Source organism: Dendropsophus ebraccatus, chromosome 2, assembly GCF_027789765.1.
Source record: "Dendropsophus ebraccatus isolate aDenEbr1 chromosome 2, aDenEbr1.pat, whole genome shotgun sequence".
Taxonomy (NCBI): Eukaryota; Metazoa; Chordata; class Amphibia; order Anura; family Hylidae; genus Dendropsophus; species Dendropsophus ebraccatus.
In genome coordinates, this window is record NC_091455.1 from 33,897,944 (window position 1) to 33,918,277 (window position 20,334).

The 20,334-nt window shown below is 41.6% G+C and overlaps 1 protein-coding gene across 2 annotated transcripts in view; it reads left to right on the plus strand.

The window, feature by feature from the left end:
- PTDSS1 (phosphatidylserine synthase 1) overlaps positions 1-14,585 on the plus strand; it is a 46,182-nt gene extending 31,597 nt beyond the window's left edge. For both annotated transcript variants that reach the window (XM_069957314.1, XM_069957313.1), the window contains 9 exons: positions 30-188; positions 713-864; positions 2,557-2,698; positions 3,824-3,936; positions 8,086-8,151; positions 8,677-8,776; positions 9,403-9,471; positions 10,847-10,913; positions 12,570-14,585. In XM_069957314.1, the coding sequence (XP_069813415.1) occupies positions 30-188; positions 713-864; positions 2,557-2,698; positions 3,824-3,936; positions 8,086-8,151; positions 8,677-8,776; positions 9,403-9,471; positions 10,847-10,913; positions 12,570-12,658 (957 nt within the window). In that variant the 3' untranslated portion in view covers positions 12,659-14,585. The remainder of the gene's footprint in view (positions 1-29; positions 189-712; positions 865-2,556; positions 2,699-3,823; positions 3,937-8,085; positions 8,152-8,676; positions 8,777-9,402; positions 9,472-10,846; positions 10,914-12,569) is intronic.
- Positions 14,586-20,334: the final 5,749 nt, after the last annotated feature.

Sequence of the window (20,334 nt, forward strand, 5' to 3'; positions counted from 1 at the left end):
TTTTTTTTTTTTTTTTTTTAAATCTACAGGAATATGCAATTAATTGTCATGTGATCACCTGGGAACGGATACTCAGTCACTTTGATATTTTTGCCTTCGGCCACTTCTGGGGATGGGCCATGAAGGCCTTACTGATCCGCAGCTATGGCCTCTGCTGGACGATAAGCATCACTTGGGAGCTGACAGAGGTGAGTGACTATGGAATTACATACCCTTCTCCCTGTTTCAATAGCTGCAAGGGGATCTGGGCCATCCATCTGCTGATTCCAATAGGGGATGTTACAAAGAGCTACATGGTACCTCTACTATAGCGGTCCTAGATTTACTTTAAAGGACCTTAATGCACTGCCCCTGTATCTGTTCGTACTCTTTCCTCCCTATAGAAAATGTGTAGAATTGAGCAGCACCTACAGTGTTTTCTACGGTTATAGGGTTGGCCAAATATCTTTGGCTGAAATACCCTTTGAGGGTGGATCATCATGTTTAGGATTTTCTAGTAAAATTACAAGTCTAGCAGCAGGGGTCGCCTTCTATTCAGAGAATACATTGAATGTTATGCTTAGGGATGATGAGTTGGTCATACATGGAGACCTTAGATCACTGTCCACTGGTAGACTAATCTGGATCTCGTGTCTTGGATCTTCATTATAAGGTAGTGGATGTGTAACTTACCAACCTCTCTTTTCTAGTAACCTCTTTCCTGTTCTTTCAGCTGTTTTTCATGCACCTTCTTCCTAACTTTGCTGAGTGCTGGTGGGATCAGGTTATTCTGGACATCCTCTTGTGTAATGGAGGTGGTATCCTTCTTGGCATGGTGGTCTGTCGCTTTTTGGAGATGAGAAGTTATCACTGGGCGAGTTTCAAGTAGGTGGATCCTTAGGTCTGAACTTGTATGTATGAAATGTGTGTTTACTACGAGACTGCATTTCTTCTCTTTCAATACTTTTATTTGCAATATATGAAGGTTCAACAACAACAAAAATCTCATGTTCTGGTAGTTACAGATAATAGGTAAAAACCTTTTAAGACGTTAAAAAAGGAGCTCTCTCGATTTTTTTTTTTTTTTTTTTTTTTTTTTTTTTTTTTTTTTTTTTTTTTTTTTTCCCCCCCCCCCCCCCCCCATTTTAATGCTAACTATTCAGTGTCATTTGTCTCATCCCAGCTCTGCTGCATCCTTACATCTTAGAGCCTTAGCTAAGTTACTGTATGTCATCAGTCTGACACTTGGTAATTTACATGCTACACTATGTAGTCAGGGTAAAAGTCTTCTATATGCCCCCCCCCCTCCATGCATAAAATTTCTGCCCTATCTAATGGAGCAGGAGTGCAGTGATATAGTAGTGGAGTCCATATAATGATTACCTACAACTCCCCACACTGAAGCTGTGCCTCAGAATGCGGTCTCACAAAGTCAGGCTGCTATCTATTTACTGTATTGTATCTAAGGCTGTACAATCAGGATACAAGCCCTATAATCTATCCCTGCAAATAAATAGTATAATGTAAAGGAATAGTGCCTAAAATATAACTTTTGTTATTACAGTTAGGATACACCAATGTAAGTGTGCCCAAACGAAAGCTATATATTTACAGTATTCTTGGATCGTCGCACCACCGGAATGCGTACAACACCAACAAAAATAATAATTTTTTTTTATATATATATGCTTAAGGCCAGTATGCCTCAAGATAGTATCCAGTTGTGGCAAAATATTATTATATACATAGTGTCGATGGTGATCTAATCTCCATTTTGGGTGTAATTGTGTGTATTATTTGAAGCATTAATTGTATCCACCGTATGTGGCATATCGCTAATTTCACTCCCCTGATGACGCCATTGTGATATAGTGGCAGAAACGTGTTGGGAGATAACATTTTACAACTGGATGCTACCTGGAGGCATACCGGCCTTGGCATATGGAAAACAAAATGTTAATTATTTTTGTTGGTGTTGTATGCATTCCGGAGGTGCGACGATCCAAGAATACTTTAAATATATGTAGCTTTGGTGTTGGGCACACTGACATTGGTGTATCTTAACTGTAATAATAAAAGTTACGTTTTAGGCACTATTCCTTTACATTATACTATTTACTGTATTTGTCTGCAAAAAAAAAAAAAAAAAAAAAAGAAGCAGAGCAAGGGCACTGATGTGTATAAGAAATATGCCAAACTACCCCCATAAAACACTAGAAAGATAGCTGAGACCTCCCCTATTAGGACCAATAGGCAGCTGTACTTATGTAAGCATTGTTCCCCTTTGTGTCTCCATCACCACCTGTCTCTGCTTGGACAGAGGTGCAAACCGTGTACAGATTCACAGCCAAACCAGGTCTGTGTGCTTTCTGTGAATCCGTACACTGCTCACAGCACTCTGAGGAGCAGCTGCAAATGAGAACTGCTGCCCTATCCTTTTAGCAATCCTCTCTGCAACCAGACCTTTACTGGTCAAAACGTCTAATATTCTGCAATAACATGCCAGAAGTTTTTTTTTCAAAATTTAGGGAATTTTTTTTTTATAGTTTTATCTGTTTTTTTGTGTTTTTTACGCAGAGACATTCACACAACCACAGGGAAAATAAAGCGGGCCGTGCTGCAGTTTACCCCAGCCAGCTGGATCTACGTGCGCTGGTTTGACCCTAAGTCCTCATTTCAGAGAGTGGCTGGAGTGTACCTATTCATGATCATCTGGCAGGTGAGAACATTAGACCGTCATGTGGATGGTGTCTGGGAAAGGTTTATTGGGTAACAATCTCAGCAGGTCACTCAAGGTGTTCCGTCAGGTTGTTTTCTGCATAGAGTAGATTTTTATTGGTCATTGTCAATCAAAACCCCATCCAGCTTAGAATGTCATAAACGTCTATAGACATTTAAAGGGTTTATTCTAGACATACTGAAGTTTTTATAGTAGACTTGGAGTGCTTTGGCTTGCATAACCTCTCTGCAGCTGCTGCTTCCACAGGGCCGGGTCCCCATTGCTCTATGCTTCCACCTCAGCCATTGAATGGCTAAGCAAGATATTTCAGTTCCTGACATAGACAGAGGTGGCAGCAGAGAGCACTGTGACATACTGGAAAGAATACACCACTTCCTGCAGGACATACAGCAGCTGATAAATACTGGAAAACTTGAGATTTTTTAATAGAAGTCATTTACAAATCTATATAGTACATTCTGACGCATTTGACGGTGCCTGGTGTCATGCATGTTCTCTACAGGATGCCGGTCTAGATATCACTCTGCCTGTCTATATCATGGACCCTTTGCAGAGGATTGGAATATTTACAGAAAACCATGACTAAGGACCCAGTGGGGTGTGAAACGCATCAGTGTTGTATGCTCTGAAAATTCATGAGAGCTGGAGATAATCTTTCTTCTTTCTCTATTACAAATCTATATAACCTTCTGACACCAGTTGATTTAAATACTATTTTTCCCCATAAAGAACATTTATAAAGGGATGTTCCTGGTGGCAGATAAGTATTGACCAGCAAAATAGTATTGACCTTGCCAGACTTCTTCATATTGTGGTCACTATTTGACTATTCATATGAATAGAGGAATTATGGAAATGGTCACGGATGCGGGAGACTCTGTTGATCACTAGGGGGCAGTAGAGTACTGTCACAGAGGATCACTATGGTAACATGAGGATGAGAAAAATGAATTTAGACAGATCAGAAAACATTGAAGGCCTGACCTATGTTTTTGATGTTTTGGACCTATTGAATTCTGGATTATAGGATTCTGCTTTATTATCAAATGTTCACATTAAATATTTTTAAGTATTTTCCTTGTCTCTTTTTTTTTTTTTTTTTAGCTGACGGAGCTCAATACCTTCTTCTTGAAGCATATCTTTATATTCCAAGCCAGTCACCCGCTGAGCTGGTGCCGGATTCTCTTTATTGGTATCATTACAGCTCCGACAGTCAGGTAATGGACTCGTCCTATTGTAAATGAGACGCCACTGACTCTGCTAACAAAGGTTTTACCTTCCCTGCCGGCACATTCAGGCCCACCGAGCGCTCCTAACATTACCAGACAATCTATTTTATATATACTGTATATATATTTTTATGGTGATGAAAGAGATGGAATTTCTAAAGAAAATTCCTTTAAGAAATTGAACAATCCGACTTATGAACTATCAGATATTTTAGTTTGTGACATTAATTTTGAATGTGATAATTCATGTTCAGAACATAAGACCACCAGGAAAGGTGTGGGTAGGTATTGTTTCTTGTCAAGGTCTACATTGCTGTATATGAGAAGTAGTGTTACAGGACTCAGGAGCAATGCTTTAGAAATACTTGATGACATTGTCCAAGATTTTCTGCATTTCCCTAATACACAAAAACTTACGATGAAACAATGAAGAAACATAGAAGATTGTCAGCAGAAATAGACCACCTGCTCCATCTAGTCTGCCCTTATAGTATTTCCCTTCTTATTATCTTAAGATAGATATATATTTATCCCAGGCAGGTTTACATTCAGTTATTGTAGATTTACCAACCACATCTGCTGAAAGTTCATTCCAAGCAACTACTACTTGTGGTGTTCCCTAATAACCTCAGATTATGTCCCCTTGTTCTTGTGTTCAGTTTTATTTAATTAAAAACACTTCCCTCCTGAACCTTATTTAGTTTTTTAAAATCTGTAATTGTGTCCCTCACCCCTTTTTTCCTTCTTTCCTCCAGACTAGAGATGAGCGAACCGGGTTCGGGTCCATCCGAACCCGATCGTTCGCTATTTGATTAGCGGGGGCTGCTGAAGTTGGATAAAGCTCTAAGGTTGTCTGGAAAACATGGATACAGCCAATGACTATATCCATGTTTTCCACATAGCCTTAGGGCTTTATCCAACTTCAGCAGCCACCGCTAATCAAATGCCGAAAGTTCGGATGGACTCGAACCCGATTCGCTCATCTCTACTCCAGACTATACAGATTTAAATCTGTAAGTCTTTCCTGATATATTTTATGCCTCACACCCTCCACCTTTTTTTTTGTAGCCTGTCTTTGGACCTGTTCTATTTTATCCATATCTCTTTGTAGGTGAGGTGTGTGTGTGTGTGTGTGTGTATGTGTATATATATGGTACTCAGAGGATTCCTCCTCCCCCTAGTGCATTGTTTTAAATTTGGAAACATTGAACTGCAGTTTCCATAGTTTGGACCTTTTATCTTGTAATGCTAAACTATTTTCCATATTACTAACACCTCAGGAATATCAGCATTATTGCACACTTTTGTGTCATCGGCAAACAGACAAACTTTACCTACCAAACCGTCTCCTATGTCACTAACCTTACCTACCAAACCTTCTCCTATATCACTATCCTTACCTACCAAATCTTCTCCTATATCACTATCTTTACCTACCCAACCTTCTCCTATGTCACTATCCTTACCTACCAACCCTTCTCCTATGTCACTATCCTTACCTACCAAACCTTCCCCCTATGTCACTATCCTTACCTTCCTATCTATCCTACCTGTCCTAGTGTTTCCATCGTTTTTACTACTCCCACATGTCATGCTAACAGTTTCGGCTGTCTAGGCATGATAGGAAATATAGTTCTGCAACACCTGGAGGACTGCCAGTTTGACACCCCTGGTGACCATGTACTGTAGCAAAGAATAGTAGAAGTGCTAACTTGCATAAATTTCAAACCTGTGCCAACCTGACTGTTGCAAAACTACAATTCCCATCATGCCGTATCCAAGCATGATGGGAATCATAGGTTTGCAACAGCTGGAGGGATGCAGGTTTGACACTTGTGCCCTAAGCCATACTTACCTGACCAGAAGAGTGTCTTTTTGCTGACTGCTATGGCGGCCTTCTAACATCTTGTCAGGTGGTTATGGTATCTGCTGCCCAGGACCCGAATTGGCAAGAAGAAACCCAGAATCGCCCAGTGGACGGACTTACTGTAGATTGGTTGATATAACGTTAAGACGACATAGAGATATTTGCCTAATACTAAGCTTTTTATACCCAGGCCTGTACACATATGGCGGCAAGCGCTACATCTAATTCTACCATCCGCATAGAATGGGGTTTCTTAATGTAAGACTATAGAAGCTTCTACCATGGGATGTGGTGATGGGTAATATATTGTATAGATATATAGGGGTCTGGACGCCTTCTGGGGCGATGCTGTGCTATCTCATCTTATCTATACCTTATTGATGGTTGCAGGGAATTGGTCCAGGGGAGTGTCTCATGTAACATATAAAGGTTCAGCCACCGCTGGAACAACGTTTTGAAGTCCTATGGGGTTTTCTTCTGATTTTCTTAACTAAAATTCCTTTAATTCAGAAATGTCACAGAACTGAAATTCCAGATTATTGGACTGACAAAAGGGAAAAACTTAAAGAATTGACACAGCCCAAACAGATAAACCCAGGAATATTTTACCCGTTTTTTTTTTTGTTTGTTTTTTTTCCTCTAAAGGATTAGAAAAACATGGTTGCCATAATTTATTCAAAGGGGTTGTCCGGCAAGTAGAAGACTACTAAAGCCTTCTGCTTGCCAGCGCTGAAACTTTTTCTCTTTAGCCATCTTCTGCTCGCCGGACAACCCCTTTATGATACAGCACCACACCTGTCCAGGGATATATGTGGTATTGCCGTTCAGCTTAAAGAGGTAATTTTTTCTTTCAAATCAACTGGTGTCAGAAAGTTATACAGATCTGTAATTTTTATATATATAATATATATATACTTCTCTATATAAATCTCAAGTCTTCCAGTACTTATCAGCTGTTGTATGTCCTACAGGAAGTGGTGTATACTTTCCAGCCTGACACAGTGCTCTCTGCTGCCACCTCTGTCCATGTCAGGAACTGTCCAGAGCTGTAGCAAATCCCTTTAGAAAACCTCTCCTGCTCTAGACAGTTCCTGACATAGACAGGGTTGGCTGCAGAGAGCACTGTGTCAGACTGGAAAGTATACACCACTTCCTGCAGGACATACAGCAGCTGATGAGTACTAGAAGACTTGAGATTTTTTATATAGAATTAAATTACAAATCTATATAACTGATACCAATTGATTTGAAAGAAAGAAAAAAACACCTGAGTACCCCTTTAATTGAAGTGAATGAAACCAAGCTTCCTTTCTAATCCTGGGCTGTAACCGGGGCCTTCCGTCCCACCAGTTCTGGTTTTATAAGGTTTCATATTAGCAGACACCTGCCTGTGGCTGATGCTGGATTACAGGAATTTTATTAAAAATGTACTACTCTTAGGCCCCGTTCCCACTAAGGAAAGGTAGCGGAATTCCGCGACGGAATTGTCCGCCGCGGAATGCCATTAGCCTCCCGCTCATAATGGGAGTCTATGGGAGGCGCGCGCTCCTGCCCTGTCCGCGCTGAAGAATGAACATGTTCATTCTTCAGCGCGTACAGAGCAGGAGCGCGCGCCTCCCATAGACTCCCATTATGAGCGGGAGTCTAACGGCATTCCGCGGTGGCCAATTCCGTCGCGGAATTCCGCTACCTTTCCTCAGTGGGAACGGGGCCTTAAAGTGGTTGGTTGGGTTATGGGGTCACATGTAACTTCCTGCATAGACTATGTGCACCTATTAAACCTCTTCTTACCATGCAGTAAATCCTATTGGTGGGGGGTCAGCAACTATATTCTTTTTTTTTTTTTTAGAAGCTGAACGAGGAAATTGTGCCCAGCAAAATGGAAGAACGAGGTGCTAAGGATGACATCAGATTGTTGTTTCCATAGAGTAATGGTCAGATATTGCTCTTCCTCTATGGAAGAATCAACTTGGTCTCATTATTTCTTTCAGATTTTGCTGTGGGCCGTTCACTCCTTCGGCCTCTGTACAGCCATATAGTTGTTGGTTCACAGACCTCCTGTCATCAATGTTCACATGTTACATATTTGTTGCAGAAATGCTTGCTGGAAATCTGCAAGCTTTGTCACAAGTAATCCACAATGTCAATGCAGAAAATCCGTAACGTAAATTTGTGCTCTGTGCAGATTTTCTGCCAACAAATCTACTACATGTGAACTGTGCTTTCTCCATTGAGCTGCACTTCATCTTTCAATATTTTGTATTTTGCAGGCAGTACTACGCATATCTTACAGATACGCAGTGCAAGAGAGTCGGGACGCAGTGCTGGGTGTTTGGGTGAGTATTCTATTGCCATCATTTTGGGTACGTATAACAAGATGATAAACTTTTATTAAAGGATATCTGTCATCAAGACAATGCTATCTAATGTCACAATCATGTTATAGAGCAAGAAGAGCTGAGCAGATTGATATATAACTTTATAGGAAAAGCTTCAGTATAACCTGTAACATGTTGATTGAAATCCCTGATCATTCTGTGTTAAGGAGTCCAGTGGGCGGGGTCACTTAATGGACTGGACTCTTTATGGGAAAAGATTTAGTATAACTATTAGTTTAGTTTAACTGTTTGTGAGATGGAAAGGAGGCATAACTGGTAAGCAGTGAGGAGACCAGGTGATGGTGGGGATGCCAGCAGTCAGACCCCCACTCATCTTACATACTTACATTGACAGGCAAGGAAAAGTGGTATAGTCACATCTGTCATGAGAAGACATTGTTCCAGTTAATATTATGTGGCTATGTTCATGAAGTCTGTTCTGTAATCCAGAATAATCTGACTCCATGTTGTGTTGCTTTACAGAGCGATCGCCTTCCTGGAAGCAATAGTGTGTATTAAGTTTGGGCAGGATCTATTCTCCAAAGCCCATTTGCTGTATGTGGTACTATGGCTCTTGTGTGTGGTAAGTACATTGTCTACTTTGCTATATACTTATCCAGGTCTGTTTCATTTTAAAGGTGTTAAATGAACATTTTATAGGATATTGTCTGACCACTCGGAAGCTCACAGATTTTAAGAATGGAGGTCAAACGTTCTCTGAAGTAATGAAGCAGCAGCGTACGTGTATGGTCCATGCCCTATTCATTGTTTGGAAGAGAGATTTATCAAAGGGGTGTAAAGTAGAACTGGCCCAGTTGCCCCTAGCAACCAATCGGATTCCACCTTTCATACCTCACAGATTTCCTGGGAAAAAAAGGTGGAATCTGACTGGTGGCTTGGGGCAACTGGGCCCATTCTACTGTACACTGGTTTGATAAATCACCAATGACTTCAAATGAATCAAGTACAGGATCTGGGACTCCTATCAATGATAAATGCTCCTGTTAATCCTGTATTTTATTTGCCATTTCTCATCCAAATGTCCAACTTTACTAAATGTCCCTTTATTTTATTGGATACATCTTTACGTTTTTAGCTTTATACTCGCATGAATGTATAATATTGAATGATTTGACATTTGCTCTCTAATATGTCTATTGTCATGTAAATCTGGTTAGGTATATCGTAAATTATATGTTCTTCATGTAGGCGATTACAACTTTCCTCTGCCTCTATGGAATGGTGTGGTATGCCGATCACTGTGGACAACGACAGAAGGTAAAGATATTACAGACTACAGCCTGTGTCACCGCGAAAATGCAGTCCAGTCTATAAGCCCCAGTTTATAGAGCGGGGGAGCTAAGCAGAGAGATAGATATATATAGATAGATAGATAGATATATATATATATATTTATTTTATGTGTGTGTGACAATAATTTGTACTGCTAATAATGTACTAAACCTTGTACTAAATTTATTTAAACCTCTGTTCATGCTGGGCTTAGGAGTCCAGTGGGCGGTCCTAATCAGTAATTGACAGTGTTTCCTGTGTGAGTGTGCACTTGCACTTGGATTCTGAAAATCAAAATATACAGGATTTATTTGACTTAATAGTAGTCGAGTGGGTGATCCCAGTCATACAGGGAAAGCAGTGGATAAGGGTATCGCCACCCATTGAACTCAGAATAAATAAAAGATTAGATTACTTCTTTTTTCCAATACATATGTAAATTAGTCTGCATAAATCTGTCTGTTCTATGAAATGCTGCCTAAAGATTAGGCTGCTTTTTTAACGAGATGGGTTCCCTTTAAGAAAATGCTCCCCCTAGCTGGAGTCCCCCTTTAAACACATAAGGAATACAAATCCAACTATTGCCTTTACAATGCTGACAAGGGGGTAATAAAACTATGCCCTTTCTGTCGTCCATGCTGGGAGACTTTTTGGCTGTTCTCAAAGACCTGGGAGCTAAGAGAACCACATTTGGTTCAGCAGTGGAATTTAGGGAACTTCTAGCATGTCTGGGTTTGTTTGATCCTGAGCATGCGGCATTTGATTACCGTGGTTGCTGAAGTTCAATGCAGCCCCAAGCCGCCTCTTCCAGGACTCCCTAAGGCTGCCTCTTCCAGGACTCCCTAAGGCTGCCTCTTCCAGGACTCCCTAAGGCTGCCTCTTCCAGGACTCCCTAAGGCTGCCTCTTCCAGGACTCCCTAAGGCTGCCTCTTCCAGGACTCCCTAAGGCTGCCTCTTCCAGGACTCCCTAAGGCTGCCTCTTCCAGGACTCCCTAAGGCTGCCTCTTCCAGGACTCCCTAAGGCTGCCTCTTCCAGGACTCCCTAAGGCTGCCTCTTCCAGGACTCCCTAAGGCTGCCTCTTCCAGGACTCCCTAAGGCTGCCTCTTCCAGGACTCCCTAAGGCTGCCTCTTCCAGGACTCCCTAAGGCTGCCTCTTCCAGGACTCCCTCGGGCTGCATCCAACTTCTGCAACCACCGCTGATCATGCTTGTAGTTTGCTCAACTCTATTAAGCACCACAGCCTCTTCATGTTCTCAACCAGTGAAACTTGTAAGTTCACCAGTGTTAAGAACAGCACTAGACATAGAGAATATAGATATGCAGCTTGTTTAGAGCACTTAAAGTAATTTCTCTTTCCAGAGCTTTTCTGAATGCGAGGACAGTACTTATAACACTGACGTCCCCTGGAATCATACAGAGAAGACAGGTGAGTGTGAACAGATTGATATTTCAAGTGTACCTGGCCATTTAAAAAAAACTTCTGACATTTTCTAGAGATGTGTCAAAAGTTGTGATTTCTCATGGTCTGCGTGTTCAGATCCTGACTGACCTCTAAAATGAGTGCAGCTGAATGCGTATCCTGTGCACGCAACCTTGACAGTCCCATAGACTAAGGGTCTATTTACACAGCAGCCCGGCCTGCCCGCAGACCGCTCCCCCCCCCCCCCCCCCCCCCCCCCAACGCCTCCCGGCCGCCGCTCCGATCGCCCCCACCGCCGCGGCCAAGAGCATATGTTTCCTGCTCCGCGCAGCAGGTCTTTCGACATCCCCCGACTCCCCTCTTCAGCGCATTTATTGGCTGAAGAGATGACTCGGGAATTTCAAACGGCTCTTCTTCAGCCAATCAGTGCTGCCTTCATGGGATCCGGGGATGTCTGAAGACCTGCTGCGTGGAGCAGGTAACATATGCTCTTGGCCGCGGCGGTGGGGGCGATCTGTCCACCATATAGAAGCCTTCTATATTATAGTAGTAAAACTGACAGTTCTGAGGAAGTCCTAGTAATTACATTTTACATGGGACTTCCTTGCTGTATTGTAATACACTAATATGTTTATGTAGGTTTGACAGTGGCATGGAGCTTATACAGAGGAGCAGAGACATAGGCACTATGGGGGAGATTTATCAAACTGGTGTAAAGTAGAATTGTCTTAGTTGCCCCTAGCAACCAATCAGATTCCACTTTTCATTCATCACAGGTCCTTTACAAAATGAAAGGTTAAATCTGATTGGTTGCTAGGGGCAACTAAGACAATTCTACTTTACACCAGTTTGATAAATCTTCCACACAGTGCGGTTTTCTGTCAAGTAGATGGATAACCTGTACAAGCATATGGACTGTACCACAAACATGGACTTTAGGGATGAGCAAATTTACAGTACGAGTGAAGCTCCGCTAGGCCCGGCGATCAGCTTGTCAGCTGCCTGCCTTTGAACTGCACTTGGTGCTGCTCCGGTCTGGGGAAAGCTGGATACAGTCCAGGGAGAAGTTTTCCAAGACTGGATCCAGCTGCACCCGGAGTTCAAAGACCGGCAGCTGACAAGCTGCATTGCTTTGCTAGTACTGGACATTCGCTTATCCCTAATAGACTCCTTAACTCGGTGCATGTATAGAGATGTATTGAAATAGCTCAGACATTGACTTTCTGCACAGAGAAGCTACCTCCAAGAGGTGGTACTAAAGATCTAGTTTTCTTTTTTCCTTCAAAGAGCTATTTTGTACATTCCTCCCCCCCCCCCCCCCCAAAAGGAAAAATGCAGTCCTTTTGCTAATATACAGTTTAAAATGGACTGAAAATACGACAATGAACGTTCCGTTTAGGTTCTAAATTTTAGTACCAGCTTACGTGGTCTTTCCCTTGTCTGATACACAACTATCATTGAGTGTAGTTTCTATGGTGGCCACTAGATGGCTCTGTAGTACTGTCATACAATTATTCTGCAAAATATGTGTTTTACTGTTTAATTTTATGGTCCAAATTACCACATTAGGATGAGTTTTAGGTTATTACCTTTATCCTGGAGGCTTCATTCTTATTGCAACTTAATTGTAACTTTTTTTTTTTTTTTTCTAATATAAAACAGAGGTTCCAGCAAAACACAATGAAGGCGCTACGACGTCCCGGAGAAAGAATCGCAGGGGAAAAGTCACCAATGGAGTTGGAAAAAAATAGCTGGGAAATCAAATGCAAACCTTAGTAGAGGTCTGGGGGCTGAACCTGGTGCTGTTAATCTATATGTACTATGGTTCATCATTTCACGGAGCGCGAAGAGGAAGGCACAAGGACAGATAGGTTATCAGCAGGATGGAGCGATGGATCTGGGAATTTCCGAACCATTCACCTTCCTTGCTATTTTAACCTAATGTAATGTTTAACCGCTGACCATAGGTTTCCAGTACAGCAGCCGCCATGCTGCATGGCTGAGAGGATCAGTAAGGTCTCCGACCTGCTGACTTTGATGTGCTGCTTCTTTCTGACCGCTCTTCTCTGCTGATGCTCCACTCCTCGCTGCCATTTCTTTTACCGTATAGTGTGATCTTACCAATATTTTTTTGTGTCGCCTTTGTCCTTTTCACACACAGGCCGCAGGATGAGGCCGGTGTGACGTCCTAACGTCCTTTTAACCTATGTGAACTCTTTTTTTTTTTTTTTTTTTTTCTGTGGCCAAGGCAGTGACCACCCAGATGACGCATGGTGACCTGCCGCTATATAGCTAGACTGCAGATGACACACTTCTGCTGTTACATCAACCTTTTTTATTTATTTTTTTTAAATCTTTTTTTGCTTTTAATATAGCCTAGAAAAATATATGCACAAATAAGAAGAAACTCCATTTTGTTTAAAGTAAATTTCTGCCTTCTATAGTTTACCATTTGCACTTCCAGAATTCAGTGCTGATGAGTTCTTTAAGGAATTATTGATGTGCTATTCTTAGGACATGTCATCAATATCAGATCAGTGCGGTGACTACATCCAGCACTGTTGTCAGTCTGCCGTTTGCTAGAGCCGCAGTGCTGACGCATAGTAGCTTGGAGTAGACTGCTCCATCCTTTGCACAGTGGCCATGCTGGGTTACTGCAGCTTGGCTCTTATTCACTTCATTGAGCTGTACTAACCCACTGTGGCCACTACACAGTGTACGGAGCTGTTTACTTTTGGCTCTTTTCTGTGTGTGTTCTCTGGCAGACAGCTGAGCAGTAGGGAGCTGGGTGTCGCCACTGCTTAGAAACCAATATTAGGTCATCTATATTAAGACAGCTATATTCAGACCTCACTTTTTCGGATCTCTAAATCCCCCAGCATAGACAGATTTCAAAGATAACATGGTGAGTACCTGTAGTCACCACTAGGTGGAGCTTAGAGCACATACGGTTAGTGTATAACAATATTTAGTATGCTGCCTCTAGTGGCGACCTCAGGCATTTTATTCATGTCCATGCAGGAAATTTGGAGCTCGGTATTAGAAAAAAAAAACTGCTCAAGATATGTTAAAGGGAGTTTCCATGATTAGAAAAACATGGCTGCCTTTTTTTAAGAAACAGCAAGCCGAATATGTGCAGTATTAAAGTTCTGTCCCGCTAAAGTGGCTGAGCTGCAATACCACATAGGAAGAAGGCGGCCATGTTTATCTAATCCTGTACAACCCGTTTACAAAATTACTTGGTCAGATTACAAATAACAAAATGGTATTTAAGGTGAAAGTTTACGGTTTTCTTTAGATTCCACAAGCCAATCATTACAGTGTACTTGGTATCAGACAGTGATCAGGAGCCGAGGAGGCCGCACCTCTTACCATAGTATTACGCCTTTCTATCTACAATCCTGTGACTTGTATATGTTTACAGCCATTGTATTACTTTTTATTAGATATTATGTTTCTGTTTGCTCAATCAATAACGTTTTCTCTGTCTCCAGTGAGAGAAATCATTATTAAGATGCCAAAATACACTCCAGAGGCTGCTGGCCTACAATCTCTCTTCATATGTTTGTTAGAAACCTGAGTGGATTGCTATTTGTTCCAGCAGTTGTTTGTATGCCATCCACCACAGGATACTAAACATCATCCAGGCACACAATAAACTCTTGTTGAAAAACATAATGGCTGTCTGGTCTTTTCTGTATATTTACTTTACTGTATGCCCCCCCCCCCCCTATGGGATTCATTTGTGTGTTTATACCAGGCAGGTTTACATTGTTATTGTAGATTTACCTACCACACCTGCTTGAAGTTTGTTTCAAGCATCTACTACTCCTCCAGACTATACAGATTCACATCCTGAAGTCTTTCCTGATATGGTTTATGCCTCACACCCTCCACCGTTTTTGTAGATGATTTTCGTAGATGAGGTCTCCAGAACTGAGCACAGTATTCCAGACATGATGTCACTAGAGTTTTATACAGCGGGATCACAATCTCCCTCTTCCTACTGGTTACAGCTCTAGCTATACAGCCTAGCATACCATTATATATATATATATATATATATATATAGATGAACCAGCAGCACTCTGTTCTTGTAGTTCAAAAAAGTGTCTTTATTCCATATAAGTGCACTTATATGGAATAAAGACACTTTTTTGAACTACAAGAACAGAGTGCTGCTGGTTCATCTATATATATATTACAGTGGACCCAGGTCTACGGTCTGACCCGCTGGCACCAGACATTGCAAGTTGTGCTGCTCTCATCCTTTGAATATATATATATATATATATATATATATATATATATATATATATATATATATATATATATATATACAGCCCAGCATACCATTATACCAGAATACTAATATACATATATATATATATAGCCCAGCATACCGTTATTTATATATAATATAGCCCAGAATACTAAAATAAATATATATATAATGGTATTCTGGGCCATATATATATATATATATATATATATATTATATCGCCCAGAATACCATTATTTTTATATATATATATATATATATATATATATATATATTATAGCGCCCAGAATACTAATATATACACATACAGCCCACACTGCTTGTGGCTTAAGACAGAAAACAAAAGGTGCAACAGCAACCCACAGTTGCAAGGGCCTAACGTATATACTCCTCCCAGGGTACACACGGTAAACATTTTCACACTAGCAATGGCCTCTCCTGGGCTGAATAAGCCTACAACTGGGCAGATAGGAGCCAAATGATCTCTTTTATAGCAGCAAGCCCACCCATGTCCCAAGGCTGCTATAAAAGAGATCATTTGGCTCCTATCTGCCCAGTTGTAGGCTTATTCAGCCCAGGAGAGGCCATTGCTAGTGTGAAAATGCCAGAGTAGGACTGTGTCTCTGAGGACGCCTCAACGTGGTGACATGGTACACTCTGATCAAATAGTTTGCTAAAATCCTCACTTTTCTAAAAAAAAAAAAAAATTAAAAATTTAAATATAATTTTTTTTTTATATCTACAAAGCAGGTGTTTACCGTGTGTACGCTGGGAAGAGTATATACGGTAGGCCCTTGCACCTTTTTTTTTTTTTGTGTATATATATATATATATTATATAATATAGCCCAGCATACCTTTATTTATATATACCCCACAGGTATTAGAGGAAAGTATTCAAAAGTAGACAGTAAAAATGAAAAACTCAAATTTTTCCAATAATATGTTCCTTTAGTTTGAAATTTCTCAATTTCACGAGGAACAGGAGAGAAAATTCACCCCAAAATCTGTAACGCAGGTTCCCCTGAGTAGAACGGTACCGCATATGTGGGCATAAACCCCTGTATGGGCACACAGGAGGGCTCAGAAGGAAGGGAGCGCCAATTAGCATTTTCAGTGCAGATTTTTCTCAAGAAGTTTCTGAGCGCCAGGTGCGTTTGCAGTGCCCCTGTAATGTCTACAGAATAGAACCCCCCCCCCCCCCCCCCCCCCCCCAAAAGTCACCCCATTTCGGAAAGTACACCCCTCAAAGAATTCATCTTGGGGTAGGATGAGCATTTTGGCCGCACAGGTATTAGAGGAAAGTATTCAAAATTGGCCAGTAAAAATGGAAAAACTTAACTTTTTCCAATAATATGTTGGTTTAGTTTGAAATTTCTAAATTTCACAAGGAACAGGAGAAAAAATGTACCCCAAAATCTGTAACCCAGGTTCTCCTGAGTACAGCGGTACCCCATATGTGGGCATAAACCACTGTATGGGCACACAGCAGGCAGGGCTCAGAAGGGGAAGGAGCGCCAATTTGCTGGAGCAAAACCGCAGCTAGTAACAGTTATTAGAATAGCTAATTTTACATTTGTAAACATTGAACTGCAGTTTCCATTGTGGAATCTCAACCCTATTGCTCACTTTTGTATCGTCAGCAAACAGACAAACCTTACCTCCCAAACCTTTATGTTACTATCCTTACCTACCAAACCTTCTATGTATATAACCTTACCTACCAAACCTTCTCCTATGTCACTATCCTTACCTACCAAACCTTCTCCTATGTCACTATCCTTACCTACCAAACCTTCTCCTATATCACTATCCTTACCTACCAAACCTTCTCCTATATCACTATCCTTACCTACCAAACCTTCTCCTATATCACTATCCTTACCTACCAAACCTTCTCCTATATCACTATCCTTACCTACCAAACCTTCTCCTATATCACTATCCTTACCTACCAAACCTTCTCCTGTCACTATCCTTACCTACCAAACCTTTTCCTCTGTCACTATCCTTACCTACCAAACCTTCTCCTATGTCACTATCCTTACCTACCAAACCTTCTCCTATGTCACTATCCTTACCTACCAAACCTTCTCCTATGTCACTAACCTTACCTACCAAACCTTCTCCTATGTCACTATCCTTACCTACCAAACCTTCTCCTATGTCACTATCCTTACCTACCAAACCTTCTCCTATATCACTATCCTTACCTACCAAACCTTCTCCTGTCACTATCCTTACCTACCAAACCTTCTCCTATATCACTATCCTTACCTACCAAACCTTCTCCTATATCACTATCCTTACCTACCAAACCTTCTCCTATATCACTATCCTTACCTACCAAACCTTCTCCTGTCACTATCCTTACCTACCAAACCTTTTCCTCTGTCACTATCCTTACCTACCAAACCTTCTCCTATGTCACTATCCTTACCTACCAAACCTTCTCCTATGTCACTATCCTTACCTACCAAACCTTCTCCTATGTCACTAACCTTACCTACCAAACCTTCTCCTATGTCACTATCCTTACCTACCAAACCTTCACCTGTCACTATCCTTACCCACCAAACCTTCTCCTATGTCACTAACCTTACCTACCAAACCTTCTCCTATGTCACTATCCTTACCTACCAAACCTTCACCTGTCACTATCCTTACCTACCAAACCTTCTCAAATGTCACTATCCTTACCTACCAAACCTTCTCCTACGTCTCTTACAAACATATTAAAAAGAATAGGACGGAGAACAAACCCTTGTGGCCCACACAACCAGTAACCAATCTCTGCTCGCAATATCCACCATTACCAACAACCTTCTGATATCTATCCTCAACCATCCACAAATGCACTGAATTATCAAGGGATTAAGCTTCCCCTTTTACACAATGAAGACATGGCTGCAAGGCTGTGTTAAAACACTGTCAATTGGCATTTTTCAGGCTGAAAATGTCATCTAGCACAAAACTGGCTGAGCAGCTTCATGCAGGCCTTAGGTTACATTCACAAATCCATAGTGCAGGCCGTGATACTTGTGTTCATCTGTAGTGCTCTGTGCTTTACAAAGCACTATATTGCCAATTCATGAGCATAATGATCCGTGCTGCAAATTGTCCTTTTTTTGGCCCCGCACCACGGATCACAGCCCCACACATGTACAGACGTGTGAATGGGGCCATTGAATAACAATGGTCCCATGTTGCGGACATGTGACAGACGTGTGAATGTAGCCGTACACCAGACACTTAGCATTGTGCTAAAGGACGTAGGAGTGTAAAGCTGCCACAGGACCCCTCCAAATCTCCCCAGAAGAATGGAGCACCTTCATAGTAATGCCTATAGATCTAAAAGGACATGTTCCAAATGGTCCTGTAGGTGTAATGTGGACATGTCTTAAAGGGGTACCCAGGAAAAAACTAGTTTTCTTTCAAAGCAACTGGTTTCAGAAAGTTATATAGATCTGTATTTTACTTCTATGTAAAGATCTCAAGTCTTCCAGTACTTATTAGCTGCTTTATGTCTTGCAAAATGTGGTCTGTCACTCTGCTCTCTGCTGCCACTTCTGTCCATGACAGGAATTGTGCAGAACAATAGCAAATCCCCATAGAAAACCTCTCCTGCTCTGGACAGTTCCTGCCATGGACAGAGGTGGCAGCAGAGAGCACTGTGTCAGACTGGAAAGAATACACTGTTTCCTGCGGGACGTACAGCAGCTGATAAGTACTGGAAGACTTCAAATTTTTTAATAGCCGTAAATTACAAATCTGTATAACTTTCTAAAACCAGGCATTTTGCTGGAGAACACCTTTAAGTTTGAGTCATGATATATGGCAGTGAGAGGGTTAAATGTGTCTGTCCACCTTCAGTAAAGTATCAATTGGCAAATTGCTAGGAGCAAACAACCTATTTGGTATAAACGTTACACTAGCGTATATAATGTGAGAACTTTCCACCCGTATAGCAGTCAGCTTCCCACCTGAAGGGCGGACGCAGCTCATAAAGTGATGAACAGGCAGGATTTTAATATGTGCAGAATAGAGATAAGATTGGACGCCAAGATTTCACCCTCATATCCCCATTACAATGATGAACTTTAGCGGATGACTCTTAAACCCTTTGCAGTGATCCACAAGGCCCCTTAATGCTGATTCTGCCGTCGTCAATGACAGGGAGGGAGTCGGAGGTCCTCTCCATTCTCTGTAAGATGTTATTGTGATGAGCTGATGTGATGCACACAGAGAACAAAGCAATAAAAGTAAAAGAGAGGAAGGTTCCTCTAATCATTATATGGCGCTCCAGGGAGACGGCGGCTGAGACCTAGATGTATGCTTTATATGAAGTGGCAGCCCCATGCTGAGCTTCTTAGGCAGTCCCAGGTAACACAGTATATTAAAAATGCATTAACCTGCAAGTGATGGGCGGCCTGGTTATTGTTTTATTTCGGTAACTCCGGATCAAATAAGTTACGATTAAAGTAGATTGACTTCAAAGGGAATATGATCAAGACGACTCCCGTATGCTTACGGGAGTGTACAGGACATGGTTCTTGGCTGTCCTCCACTAATCCCTGGATTCCTTGTGATGGCGGTGAGCCTGGTGTTATGCTGGTAAGATAATGGGAAAGACAAGGGCAGTTACTACTACTTCAGATGGGTCGTCTCCAGAGAAGAGGGCAACTCGAGCAAGTCCGATTGTTCAGCATTTGATTACCGGTGGCTGAAGAAGTTGGATGCAGCCCTAGGGAGTACTGGAAGCCATAGGCTGTATCCATGTTTTCCCAAACTCCTTAGGGCAGCATCCAACTTCTTCAGCCACTGGTATTCACTGGTATAGCGAATGATCAGACTCGAGCATGGTCGAGTGGCGTTCATCTCGAGTTGACTCCTACCAGCCATAGCCTTTACGTATTTTATTCTTTCATACATTGGTCCCTGTCTCCATCGGGGCTCAAAATCTAACTTCCAGTATGTTTTTTTTTAGAATGTGGTATGAAACCAAGACAAACATGGTGTAAAACATACAGACAGATGTTGTTGCTGTGGTCTGTTTTGAACCTAGGACCCTAGTGCTAAAAAGTGCTGCAAAGAACAATCACTGAGGAGTCAGATTGAGTTTGTGCTTACTGTCTGTTGATCGTCG